This window comes from Eschrichtius robustus, chromosome 6 (genome assembly GCF_028021215.1).
Source record: "Eschrichtius robustus isolate mEscRob2 chromosome 6, mEscRob2.pri, whole genome shotgun sequence".
Classification (NCBI taxonomy): domain Eukaryota; kingdom Metazoa; phylum Chordata; class Mammalia; order Artiodactyla; family Eschrichtiidae; genus Eschrichtius; species Eschrichtius robustus.
Genome location: NC_090829.1, coordinates 64,506,693 through 64,525,413, shown reverse-complemented (window position 1 = coordinate 64,525,413; position 18,721 = coordinate 64,506,693). Strand labels below are relative to the sequence as shown.

General features: G+C 47.6%; 1 protein-coding gene across 2 annotated transcripts; it reads left to right on the top strand.

The window, feature by feature from the left end:
• Nucleotides 1–5,253: 5,253 nt before the first annotated feature.
• Nucleotides 5,254–14,122, top strand: TMEM41A (transmembrane protein 41A). 2 transcript variants are annotated; one of them, XM_068546395.1, is made up of 5 exons: nt 5,254–5,446; nt 7,043–7,196; nt 9,582–9,743; nt 10,104–10,242; nt 11,965–14,122. In XM_068546395.1, exons 1-5 carry the CDS (start codon nt 5,328–5,330, stop codon nt 12,183–12,185), a joined length of 795 nt encoding a protein of 264 aa, XP_068402496.1. In that variant the 5' UTR covers nt 5,254–5,327; the 3' UTR covers nt 12,186–14,122. The 2 variants fall into 2 exon arrangements, with proteins under 2 accessions (XP_068402496.1, XP_068402497.1); XM_068546396.1 differs by lacking the exons at nt 10,104–10,242; nt 11,965–14,122 and adding an exon at nt 9,852–10,087.
• The last annotated feature ends 4,599 nt before the right edge of the window (nt 14,123–18,721 follow it).

The following is an 18,721-nucleotide window of genomic DNA, read 5'->3' as shown; positions in this document are numbered from 1 at the left end:
GTGGGTGGGTGAACAAACAGATAAATGAAGGAGTAAAGGAAGGAAGTTTGCTGCCTGGACTGGAGGTGAATTCAACGCGTATCATGTAACAGTGATCAGGTGAAATGAAGGCAGTTACAGGTGTGGCCACTCTCTTCTCACAATCTTTCTCCCAAGGCCCCTGGAACTTTCCTCTCTGTCTCTTGTTACCCCTGCCTCTCTTCCCTTCCTTTTGTCAGTGTATTTGTCTGAATACCCAACCCAAGATGCGATGAAACTGCAGCCTACCCTGTTCCCTCCCATCTTCACCAGTACCTCCCACTCCATGTTTGGACCTTAGCTGCATGGTCACTTCCTCAGGGGAGTCTTCCTGGCCCTCATTTCTCCACAGAGCCCACCGGACCTGTCCTTCCATAGCACTGTTCACTGTTTAAGCTGCGTTTTTTTTACATTTATGTGTATGATTATTTGATTACTGTCTGTCTGTCTTCTCCACTAGGCTGCTCTGCCAGGCAGAGGCCGTGTGCCTAGTGTGGGGCCTACAATGCAGTCTGTGCTCAGGAAACATTGATTACATGAACACTCCCCATTATCTTGTGAGCCTTATGGAGCCATGTTCGGTTGTGAGGAAAGACCAGGCCTCCACCCCCAGCCACAGCCCATTTCCCTAGAGGTGCCCACCCTTCGCTGCCTTAGACCTCTCTCCCAGGCACCTTTGTTACTCTTGTCTCTGTTATCTCTGGAGGCCCACCGCCCACTTCCCAGGCTCCCTGGGAAAAAGAGAGTTTGGCTCTTGCTTTCACTCCTCTTCGCAACTTCCAGGTGGTCCCAATACCATCCTTCAGCAAGCCCACCTATCCTGAAGCCTAAGAGATTTTGCTCTCCCCAGCTCCTGTTTTTGCACCTCAGCTAAAACCCTCCAGGACCCTCAGGCATTCCTGGGTGACTCCAAGCTGGGCTTGCTCTTCCACGACTCCCTTCCACCACCCACTTTGTATGTGCTACCATTGCTGCTTGTATTAAGCCATATTGTAATATGTTTCCACGTCTGTATCTCCTCCAAGACTGTGAGCACCACAAGAGCAGCTGCTGCTTATTTGTCTTTGTTGCCCTGGCACCTAACACAATGCCAGGCACAAAGCAGGTGCTCAACAGATGTCTGTTGAACAGAATGGAGTGGATTTGTCCTTAGGGACTTGAGGGAGCCACCTGCATTCTGTTTTAGACATCAACACACTTATTCCCAAAACCTAAACTTAGAACCTCCCACCCTCAGACCCCTGCCCCATGTTCTCGTTCCTGACAGAAATCCACTCATATTTACCCGGATTTTATTAGAGAGAGGACTTGTGGAACCCCAGGGAGAGCTGAGCCATCAGACCTCAGGAAGGGCAGGGATGGGGATGCCCTGGACCTTCAGCAATGAGAATCCATAGGCCTTTACTAACCCTCCTGCTCTGCCACGTATCTCTCTGACTCAGCTCTGCTCCCTCCACAGGGCAGCTGTGGATCATTGGGGTCCTTAGGACCATTGGGTCCTTGGCCACTCACTTACTATGTGGCCCAATCCCAAAGCTCAGGGGGAGGATCCAGCCCTCAGATCCTCCTCTTGGGGCAGGTGTCCATCCTGTTCCCATTGGTTGTGGTTGGAGCGGGGATGGGGAAGCAAAGCCATGTGGTCTGATCAGAGCTACTCCTTTCAATTGCTCCGTGCAGATCCAATTAAGCCAGGAAACGTGGTTGAGCCCCATGATAAAGACCCATGGGGAGTGGCTGGCTAATTTGCTCTCACTAGAGCCTCTTGGCTTTTCTTCCCTCCCACTCCCCTGAACCACTAGCCCCTACCTGTTCCCCAGTACAGCATGTGTCCCTGGTAAGGGTTGCTGCTGTCCTTTACAGGCTGCCTGGCATGTGCTGCAAGTGAGTGGCCTCAGGGGAGGCCCTACAGCCTGCAGGCGGTACACCGGCTGGTTAGAGCTGGCTCTGCAGGTGCTGGGTTGGGGGTCAGGAGGGTTGGAGAGAGGCGGGCTGAGAGTGGGGAGCAGGGCCCCTTCCCCGAAACAGACAGGCTGAGCAGGAGGAATCAGAACAGGAGGCAAGGGGGGTAAGTCAGGGGCAGCGAGCAGGGGCTTGGGCAGTAAGCCTGTAGGCAATCAGGTTTGCATCTCCCGGAAGAGCTCTGTCAAAGGTCCCTTGTCACCTGGTGTTGGCCGAGTCCCACAACCCCTCAGGTCTCCTTGCTGGATTTTCCCATGGACTCGGACACCGTGCACTGGTTCCTTTCTAACAGTCTTTCTTGGGCCCCCAGTGCACTCTTCCCCACCACCCTATCTCTCATCCAACATCCCTGAATGAAATCTCGTTCTCTTTCACCAGTTCCACTATTTTCTTACCGGGCTTCTGATCTCAATCTTCTCTCTGAAAAAGGCAGTGGAGGGTAAGTGCTTAGGCTCTGCTGTTTGCTGGGGTGCGACTTCTGTCGACGCACTTCACTCTGCCTAAGTTTCCATTCTCTGGACTGTAAAGTGGGGGCTGTTAGGAGCCCCTGCCTCATGAAGGTTGTTATATAATAAATACATTCATGTGTGTAAAAGTCCTGTGGGGTGAGTCTGCCTAGACTCAGTGAATGTCAGCTGCTGTTACTTTCCCTCTCATGGTCTCCCTCAGAGCCCTTCCCTCCTCCCATTTCAACTCTCTCCTCTAGACAGATGACCTCTAAATCTGAATGTTCAACCCGAGCTCTGGATCTTCACCTGCTTGTTGAGAGGCAGTGTGGGGCAGAGCAAAGAGCGTGGGCTCGGGAGGGGCCAAGGAGGGCTCGGTCCTGCTCAGCACTCACAGCTGTGGGCTGCATCAGCCCTCCGAGTGACTCCATCTGAACACCTGCTCAGCCACTCATCCAAAGAGGGATGAAGATACTTGCTTCTCTGGAAGCTTGGCCACGTCTGTTTCCTCTGCGACACCATCATGCTCTATAACTCTCTCCATCCTCTCCCCCAACCACAGGCAAAGTGAAGTCCTTGAGAGCAGGAGCTTTTCTTCGTGTTCTCTGCTCTGCACACTTCTAGCACAAGCTCAATATCGTTATTCACTTTCCTCCTGTACTCCTCTGACTTCTCAAAATCAGCATGTTCCAAACCAAACAACCAATCATTTCCTCCGTAGACCCGGTCCATTAATTTAACAAACTATTATTAAGTGCCAATAATAAGCCAAGCACAGGGCTAAGGGTTGGCATAGACATAGGATGGTGAGACCGTGTCTCATTCACAGGAGTGTTCACTGTCTCCTGAGGAGATGGACGCTGACACTGGAGCACAGTATTTGCAGTCACAGGAATACAGACACTCCACAGGCAGCCCCGAGCACAGAGAAGGCACAACCTTTCTGACTGTAGGAGCTGGAGAAGCCTTCTCAGAGGAGGTGACAACTGCCCCGGGTGTTGCTGAAAGAGTAGGGATTTTCAGGCAGAGAAGTTTCCCAGGGAAGAGTGTTGTCAGAGGCACAAACGAACACGGTGCCTACACGGTGCATGTTTAGCTGGAACAGGAGACTTGAAGGGAGAAAATGAGACTGGAAGGCTGAGAACATTTCCCCACGTTGTAAAATGGAAAATTTTACACATACACAGAAATAGGGGAAATGGTATAAAATCCACCTCCAGGTGCTCATCATCCAGCTTCAGCAATTATCACTTCAACGGCCAATCCTGTTTTACTTATATCCCTACTCACTACACTCCCATCCCGTTATTTTAATGCAAATCTCAGACATCGAGTCATTTCATTCATAAATACTTCAGTATTTTGAAAAGTATATCTTTTTTTCTTCTTCTTACAAATGAGTCATAGTATAGTCTAACACTGCAACTTGTTTGATTTTTATCCTAGCCATCTATCTGGCTACTGTACTGTATCAGGATCCATAACGTTGTCTCCCTCTTTCAGGAAGCTACTTAAGTGTTCCATTTGTGAATATACAATAACTAACCTCAATAGTCCCCAAATGATGGGCATTTAGGCTGTTCCCAATATCCTCATATCAAAACAAAGTTGAGAGAATACCCTTTACATGTTTGTCTACCTACAGGCATATCTATGGGTTAAATTCCTGGACGTGGAATTGCTAGGACTTTGTGCACTTTGACTTCTGACAGGTGCTCTTTATTTGGCCCAGGAGGGGCTTTGAATGATACAACAAGGATGGTTTCTGTTTTCCAGGCTTGTGACATTTTGGAATCCTCTCTGTCATTCTCCATTTAATCAGCCATGTCCTACGAACTCAACTCCTCCCAGTCTGTCCACCTTCCTCCCCACTGCTGTGGTCCTGGCTCAGGCCTGATTCCTTTCTCACCAAGACAGTTGTTGCTACAAACTCAGAATGTAGTCTAATCATCTGCCAGGGCAACACATCCTAAAACGAGAACTACATCATTCTCTTGCTTAAACGCCTCTATTGGTCTCTCCCCAAGTACTATATTAAAAAACAAAATCCAACTCCTTAGCTGCCTTTCCATGCTTTCCAGTTTGTTCCCACCTTCTCACTCATTTCTCACACACCTTTAGGCTTCACGGAAACTGGGGCCCCCAGCTCACCTTCTCCCTCCTGTCTCTGTTGTGGAAATCTTGCTCATCCTTTAAGGTGAACTCAAACCCCACCTCTTCCATGAATCCACTCAGTGCAAGACCACTAGTTTTGAACCCAGGGTGACTTGGATTCTAATCGTGACTCCCTTGGGGAATGTCACTTAATCTTTCTGAGACTTGGATTTTTCATCTGTTAAATAAAGACAAAAATACCAACCTTGCAAAATTGTTGTGAGAATTAAGGATAATGGGCACATAGTAGGCGTTCAATAAAAGGAAATTCTCCTTATTTCCGTGGTCGCTTTGACTATCCCACCGCACTGCATTGGCGCCTCTGGTTCTACGCGGGCTGCATTTGCTTTGTGTTACGCCTGGTGGTCGACAAGGCTGTCTTGACCACTAGAGTGCAAGCTCGCTGTGGGCAGGGCTGGTGATTCACCCCGGACCACCTAGCGCCTGGCAGAGAGCCTGCAAATAAGTGGAGAACGAGACAGAGATAAACGTAGGAAGATATACAGGCGGAAGGAGGGCAGACGCAAGCGCAGAGGGGCTGCAAGACAGCTTTCTGCTGGACTCTGGAGCCAACTGCAACCGGAATCCGGGCCGGGGGTGGGGCCAGGATATGGGGGCGGGGCCTGGAGCGGACCCCCGCCCCTGTCCGTCCACTAACGCGCTCCGCTGTAGCAGTCCGATAGCAGCGAGGTTCCTGGCGCTGCTTCCAGGCTCCTCCGCGGCGGGGCGAGTCCGGGTGCTGGCGCCGAGATGCGCCCCCTGCTCGGCCTCCTCCTGGTCTTCGCCGGCTGCACCTTCGCCCTGTACTTGCTGTCAACGCGACTGCCCCGCGGGTCGACACTGGGCACAGCCAAGGAGGCTGGAGACAGGTGCGTGGCGGCGGTGACGGGGGCCGGGGTTCGGGTCAGAGGAAGGGAGCCAGGTCCGAGGATGGGGTCTGGGAATCGGATTTTCGGGTTCCTGGATCGGAGGCGTCGGGGGCTGGGATTTGCGGTTCAGTTCTGGGACTGGAGATTGGGCCGCGTCTACACGGTCTTGGGCAGACCGGGTGGACGAGAGCGGGGCCTGGCCCTGTCTGGGACCTGCGTGCTGCCGGCTTCGCGGGAGTGCTGTCTGGTGCCTTTGGGGTGGTGATTTGCGGAGGGAAACGCGGCGCCTTACTTTGGGCGGATCCTGCTGGAGCACCTCTGTTCCCGCCATTGGATCGCCTCTTGAGCGGTGTTCCTGTCGCCTTCCCAGGCCCAGCCCTGATCCCCGTTTGCATCCGACCTTCGCCTCTATGTGGACCCGCAGCCCCTTCTTAACGACTGCTCTCAGCCTCACTCCATAGTCCTCTCCACTTCACTTCACTACACTTCTGTCAGGTCTGCCCTTGGGGCTTTAAGGCATCCGGTGTTCAGGAGAAACGTTGATGGACAACTTTAAATTATTCACTAATTAATTATCTTCTGTCTTTTCTTGGCTGTCTCTGCTCTTTTCCTTTTACTCCCTGACAGGTTGAGGCAGGAGGCAGTACAAATACCTACCGGGCTGATTTGTCGTGATAAACCAGCATACTGTTTATAAAGTTAATGGAAGTGTGTCAAGGATGTTACTGATGTTTGAATATTAGGACAGCTGTTTTCAGTGACTGTATTCTTTTACTCTAGCTGGGAAGGCTCTGCTGTGGGTGTCAGACATACTAAGAGAAATATTCTGATGAGAACCAGGAGGGTTTGCTTATAATTGATCACTGATGGATTCAAGAGTTGTTCAGCTGGCAGAGGCAAAGTAGCCTTTACACTGTAACCCTTGTACAGGGTTCAGAGTGCACTGAGGATCATATAGAGAGCAGGGTGAAAAGCAGGCTCTTTGAAAGGGTTGGTTCCAAGCCTGACATATTATCAAGAAGATTATGTTTATGGTATGGACAAATATACTTTCCCAGGGAATCTTTAATTGGCTCTTTTGTGACTGATAAAGCAGTCGTTTTACCTAGTAACTTTGGAGCAGTGTGAAGTTTGAATTGTCCTTGGCCTGAAGCTTAGGGGGAGGGGGTACTCCTAGAAAGGAAGGCAGTTTAGGATGTTCAGTACTTGCCTAGAAACTAATCCATTTGCCTTTTAAGAATAGTTCATAAAACCTGAGAGCTAAGAGGGAACTTAGTGATTATCCACCTTCAACCCCTCATTTTTCCGATAAGGAAACTGAGGCTCAGGGACTAGCCTGAGATCACACAACTGGACAGTAGCAGAGTTGAGATGCTATGCCAGGTCCCTTGCTTCCAAACCAAGGCTCTTCTCCTTGCCTCTGCTGTGTTATATCAGGTCATCCACTATTCTGGCCTCCCATTAAGTGTGTGTTCCCAGCAGACCAGATGATGGGCACATTTATAAACCTACTTTGGAAAGAAGACACAACAAGTGACTTTATTAGGTGTTAGGCTGATCTGGACTCTTGTTTCCACCTGCTTTTCCAAATCTCAGGTCACTGTGGTTCCCCTCGGACCTGGCCGAGCTGCGGAAACTCTCCGAGGTCCTTCGAGAGTACCGGAAGGAGCATCAGGCCTACGTGTTCCTGCTTTTCTGCAGCGCCTACCTCTACAAACAGGGCTTTGCCATCCCTGGCTCCAGCTTCCTGGTCAGTATCGCCCTCCTCCTGTGCCTGCCTCCCGGGAAGCCACCTTCTGTCTTTGTAGAGGGGCCCTTAGGCTGCAGATCCTACAGTCCAGAGGACAGACTACTGTGGCTACCATTTGTCGACAGCTTTCCCTGTGTCAGGCACTGTCCTAGTTGCTTTACCTGCACGACCTCATTTAATTCTCCTAAGAGCCAACAATGGGCACTTTTATCCACATTTTACAGATAAGGAAATGAATGGTGAGAAGTTAAGTAACTGTCCCAGGTGACGAGGCGAGGAGGGGGTTGGGCTGAGGTCTGCACCCACATCCGCCCAGCTCCAGAGCCTGCCTTTCCGCTCAGGTATGCTGCTTTTGTTTCTAAGGATTTGATAGGTGTGGAGCACTGTCCTTGAGACCTCTCCCCCTCCGCATGTTGGTTTTTCTTTTAAAAGCTGTTCTCTCCACTAGTCTGTGAGTTCCTTGAGGTCAGGACCTGTTCCTTATTCTCAGCCTTTGTGTTTCTTTGCCTGGCACAGGGAAGTGCCTTCATAAATGTTTGACGAACAGGTGCAGGTTGTTCGTGGTGATGTTAGGCTGTAGAGGACTGGGGAGTCTCCCTGTGTGGAGAGGACGAGTCATTCTGGTTTTCCAGGCGGCCCCCTGGCTCTCGGGAGCCACAGTGTAAGACCTGGGCTTGTGCTTGGGCTCCTGGATGCTTCTCATCAGTTGCCATCTCAGGTGATACAGAAGAATCTGTGCTGTCCTCCCAGCAGCATTTTAAGCTGGTTGCTGTAAATGTGTATATCTGTTATGCCTTTGGGTAGGTTTGAATCCCAGCTGTGTAACCCTGAGCAAGTCATTTAACCTCTCTAACACTGTTTCATCCTGTAGAACCGGCATTCTCCTATGTAACCCCCTAGGATTGTTACATGGGAGGATTAAATGACACAGTGGGTGCATAGGGGCTGGCACGGTGATGGTGTGCCTGGCACACAGCAGCCCTCAGCACTTGTTGAATGACTGGGTGACTGAGCAGGAAGACCTGCAAGCTTCCTTCTGCCCTGCTTCTCCCTCCGGCCCCAACATTCAGCTCACGCTGGATCCGCCTAAGCAGTTTGTTAGAAACTGGAAGAAAAGCAAACACATTCTGCCAAGAGAGATGGGGGTGTGTATGGTGCTTGAGGTCAGGGACTGACTCCTGGGGCTGCCCCTGTACCTCTTTCTCTCTTGAGCTGATCCCTCTTCAGGGCGAAGAGCCAGCTGCTACCTGGAGGTGAATCCTGTCTCTGCCTCGTGTGACTTTGGGCACGATGCTTAATCTTGCACCTATAGAAGGGGTGAGGATGGTATACTAAACAGGGTCATAGTGGGGATTAAATCAGACCTGTAGTCAAGCACATAGTAGGTGCTGAGGAGATCCCTACCGTCTCACTTCCAGGTTCCCCTTTTACTTTCTCTTTTGGATCCCATGTTTGGCAGGATGATGTCAACCAGCCAAACTGCACTTAGGAAGTATTAGTTCACTTTTCCATTTTTGTCAATCTAAGGCTTTTTTTGAGTGTCAGCTGGAACTCTGGTCAACATGGAACCCCCAGTGTTAGCATTATAGAGAAGTAATTCCTGCAGGAAGGAAAGAAATGAGACATTTTCTAAAGCTTATGAGGTCTTACTGAGGGAAAATTCATGGTTTGTGTTCATTTAAAGTAGCAGAAATAACTTGTGAGCTTCATTGCTGCCTCTTCCCAGGGCACCAGGGCTGGCGGGGCCTTGCACAGCCCAAGTGGCAGGCTGGGGGCTGTATACACAGATTTCCCCATTTAATTCTGTCTCGCCTGCTGAGGTTTTAATCTTCTTCCCAGTTTCAAAGGTGAGGAGACTGAGGCCGGGGTTGTAGTTCCCAGCTCTTTCATCACTTTTTTTCTTTTTTTAAAACAATTTATTTATTTATTTTTGGTTGTGTTGGGTCTTCATTGCTGCACGTGGGCTTTCTCTAGTTGCAGTGAGCGGGGGCTACTCTTCGTTGCGATGTGCAGGTTTCTCACTGCGGTGGCTTCTCTTGTTGCGGAGCATGGGCTCTAGGCGTGCGGGCTTCAGTAGTTGTGGCTTGCGGGCTCTAGAGCGCAGGCTCAGTAGTTGTGGCACACGGGCTTAGTTGCTCTGCGGCATGTGGGATCTTCTGGACCAGGGCTTGAACCCGTGTCCCCTGCATTGGCAGGCGGGTTCTTAACCACTGTGCCACCAGGGAAGCCCCTTCATCACTTTGCGTTCATCTCTTTAGAGTGGGAGTTAGGTTTTCTCCAGGAAAATCACTGAAGGAGGAGGGAACCTAGGACTCTTGGGCTCCAGGACGAGATGGCTGGTAGCTGCCAGATGTTCTCATGGCAGAGGATTTGTTTTCTTTGCAGAATGTTTTAGCCGGTGCTTTGTTTGGGCCATGGCTGGGGCTTCTGCTGTGCTGTGTGCTGACCTCGGTGGGTGCCACATGCTGCTACCTGCTCTCCAGTGTTTTTGGCAAACAGCTGGTGGTCTCCTATTTTCCTGACAGAGTGGCCCTGCTGCAGAGGAAGGTAAGGCGAGGGGGTACATCTAAGTGCCGGGCCCCCAGAAAGTTACCACGTGGCCCTGAGGGGAGTAGGGGCAGAGATCTCCCACAGTGGTCCTCTGTCCTGCCTCAGGAGGTCCCAGGGGTCCTGTTGATGTCTCCAGGAGATGCAGATCTGAGCTCAAATCCCAGCTCCTCCACTACCAGCTCTGTGTCTTTGGGCAGGTTCCTGACTTTTCTGAGCCTCAGGTACCTCCATTTTAAAAATGAGGAAAAGAATCTCTGCCCTGGAATTTATAGAATATGTAAAGTATGTAGAACAGTGCCTGGCACCAACAGATTTTCAATACCTGCTTCTTAATGGCCTTGTCTTCTTTGGCTACAGGTGGAGGAGAACAGAAACAGCTTGTTTTTTTTCTTACTGTTTTTGAGACTTTTCCCCATGACGCCAAACTGGTTCTTGAACCTCTCGGCCCCAATTCTGAACATCCCCATCGTGCAGTTTTTCTTCTCTGTTCTTATCGGTAAGACATGGTGTGTAAGTTTGAGTCTCACAGTTGTCCTGGGCATGTGCCTGCCTCTGCGAGCACAGGCTCATGAAGAGCATCGACAGGCCTTATCTAAAGTAATTGTTCCTGATTGCAGATCTACTCGGGCTTGAACATGAAAACCCATAAAAATACTTCTGGAAAAAATAGGGATTGTTCATTTTGTAACTGTATTTAATGCCTATCGTGTGCCAAGCACTGTGCCAGGCCCTGGGATTAGAAGAGTAATCTGTGTAACACACACGACTTGGCCCATAGTAAGGGCTCAGTAAAAGCAGAGTTGGAGTGAGGGGACGTGGGCCGAAGGCAAGTGGAGGCAGGGGAAGGGTCAGAGCAAGGGGCTTCCTGTTTGGCTTTGGCCCCTATTTTGATTAAGATCTGCCTTAGGAAGAGCTGGTACTAGTGCGGTTCCTTCTTGCCTTTTGACAATTGTATGACCTTCAAGAAGCTCCTTACCCTCATGGGCCACTTGGCCAAATGAGGGGCTAGGACTAGAGCAGTGTTTCTCTAAGTATGAGCTTTGAACCACTTTCATATGAATGGTAAAATTGCTAACAGCCTGTAAAATCACTGGCTATTATTTTCTCCACACTGGAAGCAAACCACCCTCTCTAAGCCTAAGGCAAGGATCGCCTCTCTTAACCCTTCTTTACAACATGGAAGGGAAGGCTACTCAGGGCTCTGGGTCAAACATGACAAATCTGTGGTTGAGCAGCTGCTATTAATAGGGAATTCCTGAGAGAACCTGAGATCTTAAATTGAAGCAGAATCTACCACAGCTAATTCTGTCAGACAGGCTTTTAGACAGCATGCCTCAGCACCTCTGTTAGCAGCCTGTAATCACCCAGGTGGCACGAGGCTTGGAAAGACTCCGGAGACCGAGATTCTAGTTACCCTTCTGACAAGCTATGTGACCTTCATGAGTCTATGATCTTGAGACATCATCTACTAGAGGAGTGGATCATCAGGGGGTCCCAAACCAATCAGAATCTTGGGAGTGGGGTTCAGGAGAGGCTGTTAGAATGCAGGTTCCTGGGTTCTACCCCAGACCCAGGTAACCAGAGTCCCTGGGGTGGCACCTGAGGATGTGTTTTTAACAACTTCACCAGGGGTTTGTTATACAACCAGCCTCTCTAGCCACCGGTCAGACTTGTGGGATCCAGTGGATTTGATGACCTCTTACAGACAGTACAGAACATGAATAGTACTACTGCTTCTGAGAAACCTGTTTTTATCACAGGCATGCTGTAAATCTCATAATGCTGGTGCTTCTCTTTACTTTGGCTGTTGGGCGCTCAGAACCAAATTTGGGGACACCTCTAGCAAATGAGTGAACTTTATGCATTTTTGCTTAAGTACTAACTGTACTTTGTTTATTCTTCTCTCATTTTGTTTTATTCTTCATTCATTTGGTTTTTTCCTATTTAAAAAAATTTCTAATCTTACTGTAGTATATATATTTTGTAAACCATCTCAAGTCCTTTTGCTGAATGAGACAAATGTATGTGGGAAGTGAGGAAAGGAGGGGAAGGAGTGGAAAAGAAGGGAAAGAGGTAATATGTTTAGAGGTCAGGAATTGGGCAAAAACAGTACAAAACTGGAGTCACTGTTGTGAATTCCTGGTGACATTTCTGAAGGACTATTGTTCTTCATTTTCCTGCTCCCCAGTAACAGGCTCTTTCCCTTTTCTTCTTCAAGGTTTGATCCCATATAATTTCATCTGTGTGCAGACGGGCTCCATCCTGTCAACCCTGACTTCTCTGGATGCTCTTTTCTCTGGGGAAACTGCCTTTAAGCTGTTGGCCATTGCCCTGGTGGCCTTAGTTCCTGGAACCCTCATTAAAAATTTTAGTCAGAAGGACCTACATTTGAATGAAACAAGCAGTGCTCATCATCTAAATAGTAGAAAGGACACGTGATCTGGATCCTTTGGTTGCTGCGTCCCTGGACTCTACTGTTTATTTGTGTAATGGGCGTGGTCCTCTGAAGCCCCTCATTGTGTTTTTTTTTTTTTTTTTTAAGTATTTGTTTATTTATTTATTTATGGCTGTGTTGGGTCTTCGTTTCTGTGCGAGGGCTTTCTCTAGTTGTGGCAAGCGGGGGTCACTCTTCATCGCGGTGCGCGGGCCTCTCACTATCGCGGCCTTTCTTGTTGCGGAGCACAGGCTCCAGACGCGCAGGCTCAGTAATTGTGGCTCACGGGCCCAGCTGCTCCGCGGCACGTGGGATCTTCCCAGACCAGGGCTCGAACCCGTGTCCCCTGCATCGGCAGGCAGATTCTCAACCACTGCGCCACCAGGGAAGCCCCCCTCATTGTTTTTAAATTATTCTCAACAGGTGATTTGGACACTATTCTTCTGTGTGCACTGTCTTGTCATGAAGGACACTCTGTGCTCTAGAAGGTGAATTATATCAGGTTCTCAAACGAGCCCTGATTTAGCAGGACACTCTGCAAAACGGATGGCCTCCTAGCAAATCCTGTTTGTATTTTACTGAATAACGAAGAACTCGGGCCAAGCCCTGAGCTGGTTCGGGAGAGGATGCTGATTGCCCTCGTCCAGGGTGCCTCTTCTGCACAGTGATCAGCTGTTGTGACAGGTGTTATCCTTTTATGTCCCTCGTGGACATGATTAGTGTAGATAATGATGTGTGAACCCACGTCACTGACACCACTCTTCATCTTGTTAGTCTCCTGAAGAGAGATCCTTCTGCACTGTTTTGCTGATGACCTACCTCTTCCATAAATCACAGGAAACAAGCTGACAAACTGCATAGGATTTCCACGTACAGCTCAAAAGCACAGTGATTGCTGTGATGCTCTTTGTGTTCAGACACACTGTTACCACATATGTCACATCTCCTCTTGGTTGCATGTCCTGACAATTCAGCTGATTGCAAACAGACTATTAAATATCAATGGAGCAAACTCTGTATGTTATGAATATATTCTGGAGAAGTTCTTACCCATCTGGATGGGCAGAACCCTTGACTCACTTGAACCAAATGACTGTCAGTACATTTTCTAGTCTGTCCTTTCTGTGTGGGAATCCCTCCTCTGTCTTGCTGGGACAATGGATTCAATACACTCCAATATCACCCAGTATACCCTCTGAATGCTTTTTTTCATTTTGTCATTTCCTGAGAATAACTGAGGGATAACTCTATTTTATCTTTTAATTCAAGGGAATTAAGGGGAAAATTTGGTTTTGGATTAATTTGTTGTGTTCTATTTTAATGATCTGTAGCTGTCATGGCTTCCTGTGGCTGCAGTATTGAATTGGCACAGACCTGGGTTCATGCTTCCAAGGACAGAAGGGCCTTGGCACCTAAAATGACCAGCTCTGGGATCCTGTACCCTACAGGAGTAACTCATCATTTCTTATCAGAACTGTTGTCCCTGGGCACCATCTGTTGGGTTTTTGATTTGGCTTGGCCAAGAATCTTGCCAAGGCTTTAATGTAGACCAGTTGTTCTACATGAATTCTTGGGAATACTTCTGTTTAGTACAAAGAATGAATTTCCAAGCAGTGTTTTTTGGACATGGTATAATCCAAAAAACACAACAAGGACTTCATTTTTAAGGATGTGTTGCTTTAAAAGAAGCTTGATAACAAGAGTGGGAGTAAGGAGGATGCCAACTGGACTTGGAAATCCGTGGCTCTTTGTGTTCTGAAGTAGGAGGAGGGAAGGGGAGACACAAGGAAGCTCTCTACACTATTGAAAGTATGGCCCATTGCCCTTTATCCAGATCCTTGGATTTGTCTCTCTCCCATCTCCCCCGTGATTTTGCAACAATGTGCCTTATCAGTTGTGAGTTTACAGGCAAAGCAATTTCCCAAATAAATGGATATAAAGATTCTGTGTGGTGTGTGTTTATACATGTTGCTAACTTTCAATTTCCATTGCCAGTGGGAATCAGGATTGGCTGAAAATCAGACAATCCAAAGTGGTGTCTTAGCTTTCTGCTCTCAAGCTTCTTACCAGTTGTATATACTGGAAGCCAGATTTTCATTTTTGCCTTTTCCCTCTTATGCATACTTTATAGTAGGGTACTAATACCACAGAAGTAGCTGTAAGATGGGCAGCAGGAAAGTCATAGGGAAGAAGAAGAGTGCCTGTCTAGGATATGACAGAATAATCATGAAGAGATGATAACAAAAGAAAATCATGGTTATCTCTTTCTTCTGTGGATGTGTCTGACGAAAGAGCCCCAGAAACCAGCTTTTCCCATCACCTATTTTTCCTGGCTGCGGGAAACCCAGTCATGTCTTTCCTGGCTGCGGGAAACCCAGTCTTCCTTTACCGTAAGTTCTGACAAATACTGAGACTTGTGAAGGCAGCTCTCAGGACACAAACAGTACCTATAAGGAAAAGACAGGACAGAAAACAGTGAAGTACACTTTTTGTTTAATTCCATGCATTTGTTTGCTTTGATAGTCGCTCTTTTTCCCATCGCTGTACAATTGTTCAATACAAAGAGGGCGCCGGCGTCAGAACCCACACAGGGAGCAGGGGAGCTAACAGTACCGGAGACCTCAGAGGACACAGATGAGGGAGATCATTCTGAGACTTGACTACAAAAAAAGTTAATTTGCTCCAAACTGAAAGGAACTCAAATTATTGCAATCAAGAATCAAAGTGGGTTGTCCCACTTCCGGACTCTGAGAAGTGGTCGCTCGAGGTAGTGAGCTACCCGGGCGATGCGGTCAAGAAGGGACATCTTCCTGTTAGCCTGCACCTTCTGGTGGGGTTCCCTCTGGCCTGCAACCACGGGAGGACCCTGTCTGCCTGGTCACTGGGCAGCAGCCTGGGGCCAGGAGCCAGTGTGCCCCTGAGTGCTGTGAAGTGGCTCTAGAGAGTAGGCCTGGGATTTGGCCGGAAGTTTTCTTACAGTGGCCTTACCATCTGCTTGGGGGCTTGGCTCTGTGTGAAATCTTGCCAGCATGCTCTGGTTACGTTGACAGTTAACAAAAGCCTTAACCCAACCCTTTTGGGGTTACCCTATTTCTCAGAACACTGATTTCAGAGCTCCCCTCTTCTGCCACCTGTCCCTGAGAAGTGTTCCAGTTTCCACAGGGGTCCTCCACTTGGCAGTCTAGTTCATTCCAGTTTGAATAGGTGCTTGCAGTATTGGCTGTAACATGCAAACAAGCAGACTAATGTGATTCTTATGTGCTAGTCTGTGAGGCTGCTAACATTGGTGATGTGAGTATATTAGGTCATTTATTCTATGAAATCAGCAATGAAGAAAAATCTTGCTGCCTAGAAAGGCACTAAATTCATACTGACAGTACAAGTCAAAGTCTTGAAAAGAATGTCACGTTGATTTGGTACATCAGTCTCATAGAGTCTAAGGAAGAAGCAAGTAACTGGGACTTGTATTAACTTTCTGTTTATAGAAGGTGGTGGAGGAACATGCTCACTTAACAATGAAATGATGTAAATGAAGAGACATTTTGGAATTCAATATACAATTGGAATCGTACTCCAAAAGGGCAGTGGGTGGAGGCACGTGGCCTTTCTCCTGTCATTGGTGCTGCCCCTGATAGCCGTAGGGTGGGATCTATAAGGAGTACACTGGTATATCCTGTCATTCTCCCATCAGGGCTAACTCAAGATCTCAAACCACCTTAGGAAATTAATTATGAGGTTAGAGCTGGGACAGCAAACAGATGTCCCCTTGCACACCAATTCCAATCAAGTGCTAATTATGGCTCCAAATGCTGTGTTGTGAGAGGTTCTGAGGCCATGTCCAGGCTCAGTAGGAAAGAATATGGTGATCAATAAATAACACGGTCTTGGGTATCGAGGGTGGAGATGGTAGATGGTGGTATGAGGTGGTATTTTGGTTTCTGGCTTGGTAGAAAAACAAAATACAACATAGCACACTATACTGCAGAGCAGGGCAGGAATTCCTTGGAATTTGTAGAATTCAGTCACAGGAAGTTCGAGTAGAAACATTTTAAGGAAGGGGGGCGGATTGAGACAAAAGGGCATGGAAAAAAAGGGCAAATCTTTTGATCGATAAGAATGCATTCACACTGGAAAAACGTCAATGCTCCACAGTGGGAGAGGGCATTTAAAATTGGGTTGGTACCAGGAAAACCCCAAACCATCAAATCTATTATTACTTAGGGTAAGAGGAAAATTTAGTACAATGAGGCCCTGAAGTGGAAGTCCAGTGTATTTATTAAATCCTACTAAAATATCCTTAATTCTAGAAGGATGGATTTGTTGATACTAAAGTTTTAAAATATGTGAACTTCAAGCTGGTCATACCAAACCATCATACAACACAGTTAACACCTTCACCTCCCTGGGTAGGTGCTCCCCACAATCTCGCCAACAGGTCCAAACTTTAGTGGTGCTAAGGTCTATTATAACTTCAAAGGAGGATGCAGGCTTCTCAGTCCCTCAGCCAAGCAATTTTAAGAGGCATTGTTATTCAGAGGACATGATCTAGAAATAGATGGGAATCAGAACCAAATGGCCATCTGCAAAACAAATAAAAACTCATTATCTTGCAGTCAGTCAAAACCAGATGCTAAATGAATGTGGAATTCACTTCAAGGGGGTTAAACTTTTGATCAACAATGAAGCTTGAAATCATAGTCCTGTGAGTTTCCTTAAAGCACTGCCACCCAGTTGTCAGACTGAAGAATTAGCTCTTAAATTCCCCGAGCTCTTCGTTCCACTCTTCAGATGACTGTGGAGTTGTTCTCAAAGAAACACACACTAATTCAAAATAGTGCTGGTTATTTCAAGGCAGGCAGTGAAGGGTAGCCTGGGATAGAGAAGGCATTTCTCTTTTCACCTAGACTAAAGACACTGTTCTCTGAAGCCTCTAGTCACTTCTACTAAAAAATAAGTAAAATGTTCAACGTGGAACTTTATTCAACTTTTTTTTTTAAAAATAAATAAATATATTTATTTATTTTTGGCTGCGTTGGGTCTTCGTTGCTGCGTGCAGGCTTTCTCTAGTTGCAGCGAGCGGGGGCTACTCTTCATTGTGGTGCGTGGGCTTCTCATTGCGGTGTCTTCTCTTGTTGTGGAGCTCAGGCTCTAGGCGTGCGGGCTTCAGTAGTTGCGGCTCATGGGCTCAGTAGCTGTGGCTCGGGGGCTCTAGAGCGCAGGCTCAGTAGTTGTGGCGCACGGGCTTAGTTGCTCCACGGCATGTGGGATCTTCCCGGACCAGGGCTCGAACCTGTGTCCCCTGCATTGGCAGGCAGACTGTCAACCACTGCGCCACCAGGGAAGCCCTATTCAACTCTTGACAATAGAGTGAATGACTTGAAGATTCAATACTGTCTGCTATGCTAACTTGCTCATAACAGTCAATCCAGACAGGTATATGGCATTACCATGACAGACAGTCAAGATGGGAATTCAAAAAAGTTATCAAAATTATGAGGTATTGGGGTGGGTTTTCCAGGAAGACCATCACTGAAAGGGGTAAGACACGTTAACCTTCACATTCCTCTTTGGCCATGACAGGTGGGCAAGACCTGGACACGCTGAAGGGTCAGTGTTTTATGTTGGACAGAAAGAGGACACAGAGGGACTTCCCTGGCGGTCCAGTGGTTAAGACTTCACCTTCCAATGCAGGGGATGCGGGTTTGATCCCTGGTTGGGGAGCTAAGATCCCACATGCCTCGCGGCCAAAAAACCAAAACATAGAACAGAAGCAATATTGTAACCAATTCAATAAAGACTTTAAAAATGGTCCACATCAAAAATAAATAAATAAATAAAGAGGACACAGAGTTGTAGCCTCTCTGTTCTCAGAAGTAATGAACCAGAGAGATTCACAGTATGGTGTGGTCTGAAGTCAGAGGATGAAAAATATGGGTTTTCAGGTACTTTTCCAGCTCTGTGACTAAGAGACTAAGCCTCATTCTAGAATTTCTCTTGTCTTGCTATTGGATGACATCACAGTTAGGCATTTTTTTTGTCATGCCATCTATTTATTTCCTTTTTATAGTCTCCCAACTAGGAGAAAAATGTTGGTTTTATGGGATTTAGTAGGAAGGAGATTACAAACTATGCTGCCAGTTCTTGAAACTATCTACCCCACAGGCCCCATGCAGATTCCCTGTAGGCCTGTTCCTCTCAGGGCATTAAATAATTCTCTTTGTGCTTCTAATGTAGTCCCATGATTTTATTTCTTAAGAAACTCGAGAAAATGTACAGCTTTTGAACTCTTTGTCCACCACTCAGTCATCTGATGCCCACCTAGGAGCTTTTGCGATCAAGTCAAAATCACAACGTATCCACTGGACCTCAGGGCGGTACACGCATCCTCAGATGATTGTTGTTGTACACAGAAAATGAGGGAATACAGCTAAGACAAATACCAGGGAGCTCCCAAATGGCAGTTCCATTTTCATTCCTTCATAAAAATCCATAATAATTCATGGTTAGCAATAAACACAATCATTGTGCTACACCATAAACC

Coding starts and splice junctions, on each gene's coding strand:
- TMEM41A (XM_068546395.1), top strand. CDS start 5,328: ATGCGCCCCCTGCTCGGCCTCCTCCTGGTCTTCGCCGGCTGCACCTTC. Junction 9,744..10,103: donor TGGCCCTGCTGCAGAGGAAG/GTAAGGCGAGGG, acceptor CTTTGGCTACAG/GTGGAGGAGAACAGAAACAG. Junction 10,243..11,964: donor TTTCTTCTCTGTTCTTATCG/GTAAGACATGGT, acceptor TTCTTCTTCAAG/GTTTGATCCCATATAATTTC.